General features: G+C 36.9%; 3 protein-coding genes across 8 annotated transcripts; 1 reads left to right on the forward strand and 2 right to left on the reverse strand.

The window, feature by feature from the left end:
• On the forward strand, positions 1 to 1,671 carry BNAC04G05450D (uncharacterized protein At2g39920). Of its 6 annotated transcripts, none has more exons than XM_048753422.1 (6): positions 1 to 149; positions 249 to 313; positions 423 to 493; positions 552 to 981; positions 1,050 to 1,241; positions 1,321 to 1,671. In XM_048753422.1, the coding sequence occupies exons 3-6, from the start codon at positions 430 to 432 to the stop codon at positions 1,478 to 1,480; spliced, it is 846 nt and encodes a 281-aa protein (XP_048609379.1). In that variant the 5' UTR covers positions 1 to 149; positions 249 to 313; positions 423 to 429; the 3' UTR covers positions 1,481 to 1,671. The 6 variants fall into 6 exon arrangements, with proteins under 6 accessions (XP_048609379.1, XP_022567349.1, XP_022567350.1 ...); XM_022711628.2 differs by having other exon boundaries at positions 4 to 149; positions 564 to 981; XM_022711629.2 differs by having other exon boundaries at positions 20 to 149; positions 451 to 493; positions 564 to 981.
• A 131-nt stretch (positions 1,672 to 1,802) lies between these two features.
• LOC106450815 (LIM domain-containing protein WLIM2a) lies at positions 1,803 to 3,394 on the reverse strand. The gene is made up of 5 exons (XM_013892585.3): positions 3,201 to 3,394; positions 2,785 to 2,966; positions 2,577 to 2,676; positions 2,445 to 2,482; positions 1,803 to 2,356 (listed from the first exon to the last, which is right to left on the reverse strand). The coding sequence occupies exons 2-5, from the start codon at positions 2,917 to 2,919 to the stop codon at positions 2,027 to 2,029; spliced, it is 603 nt and encodes a 200-aa protein (XP_013748039.1). The 5' UTR covers positions 2,920 to 2,966; positions 3,201 to 3,394; the 3' UTR covers positions 1,803 to 2,026.
• Positions 3,395 to 4,283: 889 nt separating this feature from the next.
• LOC125585751 lies at positions 4,284 to 5,108 on the reverse strand. The gene has a single exon (XM_048755397.1). It carries the CDS (start codon positions 5,106 to 5,108, stop codon positions 4,284 to 4,286), a length of 825 nt encoding a protein of 274 aa, XP_048611354.1.

Raw genomic sequence — 5,108 nt, forward strand, 5'->3', positions numbered from 1 at the left:
AGCACATGAAAACTATATAATATATTACTCAAGAAAAGGATTGTCTGCAATTACATTTTTTGAGTTTATATTCCTTTTTTTGTTTGCATGGCTCCACGAGATTTGGAAAGGAAATAAAAATCACCGCCTCAGATTATATTACAAAAAGAGTAAGAAGGCGATGTTATTTGATATAGTAAAGAATATAAAGCTGTGCTGCTGATCACGCAAGAGTCACATGTGTATCTCTCTGTTTTCTTGTGACCAAGGGGCAGATTATGTTCAGATCTTGATCGAGTAAAGATTCTCTTTATAGCTTTGAAGCTTCTACAAGGTAATGAAAATATCAAAATTTTGAAGAAAACATTTTTTTTTCAAATATTCATCCAAAATATGGATGTTGTTTTTTTATGATCATTCATAGTTGTTTTTGCTAAAATAAGGTTAAAAATGTCGGCTTATGCGCATCAGATGGAGAGAGAACTCTCAGGTCTCACCAGCCGAGGCAATTCCGGTATATATAATCTTTCAAAACATCTGACTAGTTTGGTCTGTATCTAAAGCTAAACCAGTTCTTGTTGCAGAGATGGGAAGTCGGTTTTCGATAGATTCAGGATGTTACATGACATCTTTGGCAGCTACCATCTTCATCGCTTCTCTTGTGACATTCGGAGTCTTGATGGTTACGCTTCTTATAGCTATATCAACCATGTTACAAAGCTGCGAAAACAAAAACTCTGGAATCATCCAGGTTCAACAAAGACTTGTTGTTGATGATGAGAGTTTGAGTTACTGCAGAATCTTGTCTCTACACTCTAACCTCAACAGCTTGGATGAAGAAGAGTTACCTTTGTTATGTAGAGACGTTGCTTTACAAAGAATCAAACAAGGAATCTACTTGAGAGAGTTGAACTTCACTGTCCAAATGGTTCTCACTTACTTCAAGAACATCCAACCGATGAACCGGGATGCTGTTGTGATGGATATTGATGACATCAACCTGTAAGTTTACCGTTTTGAAAGTGTTAAGGTTACTTAAAGTTTGAATCTTCCTTCTTCTCTATGTGTAGGATAAAACAAGAGGTTTACATTGAAGAAGCAAAGCATCAGAGAAGCAAACTAATACTTGAACTATACTCTAAGCTAAGATCACAAGGCTATTCAATGGTTCTGTTATCAAAAAGACCCCAAGAAGAGAGAAACTCCACTGCTGAGCAGCTAAAATATAGAGGATACAGTGATTGGTCCGGTTTGATCATGAGGTTTGCAAATAAAAGTTTACTACTAATCTCTTTCACATTTGATCAAAGTATAAAGAACTTCACACTATTTTGTTTGCAGGGAAGATGCAAGACACAAGGAAGAGTTGGAAAGAGACTACCGCATAGTTGGAGTCATTGGTAATCACATGGATGTGTTAACAGGCCAGTGGAGCTGCCAAAGCAAGCGTCTGTTCAAGCTTCCAAGTCTTACCTATAATGATATCTTTGGATTACAGTGAAATATCATGGGAGTTTTTTTGTTGTGCAGTGACTCTACTTTTCATACTTCGAATGTGCATAGGTTTTCAAGAGTTTCTGTGTTATAGATCTTATACCATTCATAGATAAGGTATATATTGTGTTATGAACGAATAAGTTTACTATCTCGTACACTCATATTTATAGTAGCCTCAAAATCCGATTTCAAGCATACCTTCCCACCTCTTAGATGTCAATTAGCGAGTCTATCTCTTTACACCTACGTCCGACCCAACAAATGCTGATTTTTTTTACTGGTGCACAAAAATTTTTTAACACTTCCTGAGTTAACATATTGTAAGATTGATCACATTCATGGTGCCAGTTGTATTACCATTCAAAGATAAGGTACACAATGTGGTTTTTTAAAGCTGCATAGTAGTTAGAATCACAACAAGAACAAACTCATGAGAGACAACAACATGAACAAGTGAGTACAGGTAAAGTAACACAATCAGACCCAAAGAAAAAACAATCTGAAACCAGTTTGGTAGTAACCACCTCTTTTAAACTTAAAAATGTAACTTTTAAGATTCAGGGACGGCTTCTACAGCAGCTGCAGCAGCAGTAGCCGCAGCGGCGGAGCGTTTGATGGAAGCGGATTTGATGAGGTGATTGTAACTTCCTTTCTCCTTGAAAAGCTGAGCGAAATGGTGTTTGCAGTACAAGATCCCTTCAAGAGCTGCGTAGTTGGATGGAGAGATAGGACAGCCTCCATGCGAACACTTGAAGCAAGACTTGTGGTAACACTGGCTCTCCACAGTTACCTTCTCGATAGGGTACACTGTTTTACTGCAAGTAGCGCATTTATCTTGCGTTCCGGAGAACATTCCAGCAACTCGGCTAGGTGTCCTTGTCTGATAACAACAAACCAAGAAGAGAATTAGAGTCCATGTAAATTATATAAGAAGATGGGAGCTATTGTTTAAAGAGAAAATGTTTTACCAGCTCAGGGGTTGGCTTGTCAGTTAATGGCTTTGCAGCTGTGAGGGGAAAAGATCAAAAATTAGAAAGCTGAGACCATAAACACACAGAAAGTAAAAGTAAGATCAAAAGGTGATGAGTGAGTTTACATACGTGATTGAAAGTTTTTGTTGAAGCTACCAGTCTCCTTGAAGAGCTGCTCAAAGTGAGGCTTACAGTACAACACACCTTCCATTGATGAATAGTTGCTCAGCTGTAAGCAAACCAAAGCCATCAATCAACACACATTTTAACTTTTATCATACAAAGTTTTCACAGAATAAAAACAAAAATGCAGATAATCTAAGATCTTGAAACAGACTTGAAGGGTGGATTTGCAGTGAGAGCACTTGAAGCAAGACTTGTGGAAAGGGACACCATCAGCTGAGAGAAGCTCCATTGGGTACACTGTCTTCTCACACGCCCTGCACTTCTGCTGCGTTCCTGTAAACGACATCGTTTCAGTCTTTCTTCTTCACGATCTGTCCTTCCTCTCCTCGCTCACTATACACCAAAACAAAACCACATCAAGCAATTCTTGACTTATCCACATTGACAGATGCTTTAGCTATTTGCATCAAAACAAATATATTCAGACAAAACCGATCAGTGCATCAGATGATTTGGTGACTAAATCATAAATTCAGAACTAAAGATTGATTCTTTATCCCTATAAATATTGTAAAGAATGAAACTGTGTAGAATTAACAAAAGGTGAAGTCTTTTTTTTTTTTTTACCTCTCGGTGGATCTGAACAAACGCAAGCAGAAAATGCGGAATCGAAAAAGACGAAGTTAGATGTGGAGAAGACGAAGTTAAAGATGAGATGTAATGATTATTGAGAGCACGTTCGACAAAATTTCGAGACAGATAGTATATCTAAAGGCTTTAACTTTTTTTTTTTTTTTATGCTAGAGCTTTGCTTTGGTGGAGTGGAGACAGTGGGGTTCCACTTTGTCCTGTCTGATTATTATTTTTAATTCGAAAAATCAAAAATGTAACAGCAAATCATTGAAAGATGAAACTTTTATACGAAAAATACTCCATCCAATTTTTATAGATAATTTATAAAAATTATATATATATATATATATATATATTTAAACTAGATGATGCTTTTGTTTTTGATAAAAAAAATTATTAATTCTTTATTTTATATAACTTTGTGTTTTTAAACAAAAATACCATTACCTATCTATTTAATCATAATTCAATTAATAGAAAAACAAACTTTAGAATAAATTTTGTATCAAAAATAACTATCTATTTTGTGCACAAATTTAAAATATCAATTAATAAAAACGGAGGAGTATATATTAAAACATCTAAAGTGATATCATGGTAGTAGTAATTTGTATATACTTTATAGTCTTACTAGTATTACCTCCGGTGCTATGCACGGACACTATTATTTATATATTTATTTTTTTAAGTATGTAACAAATATATAATTTACAACGAAAATAGATGTTCTTAAAGAGTTATTAGTCGTATACTTCAAAAAAATAATGTTTATATCTTATAAAGATCCAATATGGATCCAAAATGTATGTAACATATTGATCCGTACTTAATCTCAATAAATATGAAAATTGAGGGAAAAACATATACATGGAAGAAGTACAATTTTAAAATATTAACTTTACTCTTTAGATAATTGAAGTCTTTTCTCTCTTATATATTTATGTTTTTCATCTTGCTTTTTTTTTTGATGAAATTTTCAATTTATTGATCAACGTTGGAAAAGTGCTAACATGACTGTTTTCTTTAAAACTAATGTAATAAAAGGGTACGCTACGCTATCACAGCTCTGTTGGCTTCCTATGCCATGTGAGCTTCAAACCAACGAACCATTAGTTCCCGCAACTTTGGGTTCAGATGATATTTTGTAGACATGATGCGATTCCTCACCGCTTTGTCGATCACTCGAGCCAACTGTGCCACCGGCTTTGCCATGATTTTGTGCTTCCTATCATTACGCTCCCGCCAGATGAAGTAAATAGAAACTTGCAGCACCAATCGAAGCAATATAAACGTTTGTCGGTCATGCGTTCCAGAGAGCATCTGTAGAATAGTTGTCTCCCATTCCGGGTTCGGTTCCACTCCTATCAACTTCCCCACAACCTGCAGCCATAGAGTGAACGTATACGGACACGCGAAGTAAAGGTGACAGCGCGACTCCTCCGGTTCTCCACAGAATAGACACCCTTGAAGGCGGCCCCATTTACGGAGACGCTGACCAGTTGCGAGCCTGTCCTTGAACGCTAGCCAGGTGATGAACGCAAATCTGGGAACGCCTTGCGCGAACCAAACCAGTTTAGTCCATAGGACCTTATCATGTTGCTGTCTTATCTGCCGCCATGTTGCGCTAGAGCTGAAACTATCTCCATAGTCATCTGGCCCGAGTTTCCATAGAACTCCATCATTTACACCCGGGGAGAGTGTCACCTGAGACCTACGCACCTCTTGCACTAGCGTTTGGATTTGTCTGTCTCTGCATCTTCTAAATCTCCATTCTCTGTCAACGAGTACCTCATTTATTGTTGCATTCCTAGGAATGCCCAGCTTTTGCGTGCCAATCTCTCCCGTAATCTCTATCAATCGACCCCTGTGATGCCATAGGTCTGTCCAAAACCTCACTGTCAT

The sequence above is a fragment of the Brassica napus genome, chromosome C4 (assembly GCF_020379485.1).
Source record: "Brassica napus cultivar Da-Ae chromosome C4, Da-Ae, whole genome shotgun sequence".
Lineage (NCBI taxonomy): Eukaryota > Viridiplantae > Streptophyta > Magnoliopsida > Brassicales > Brassicaceae > Brassica > Brassica napus.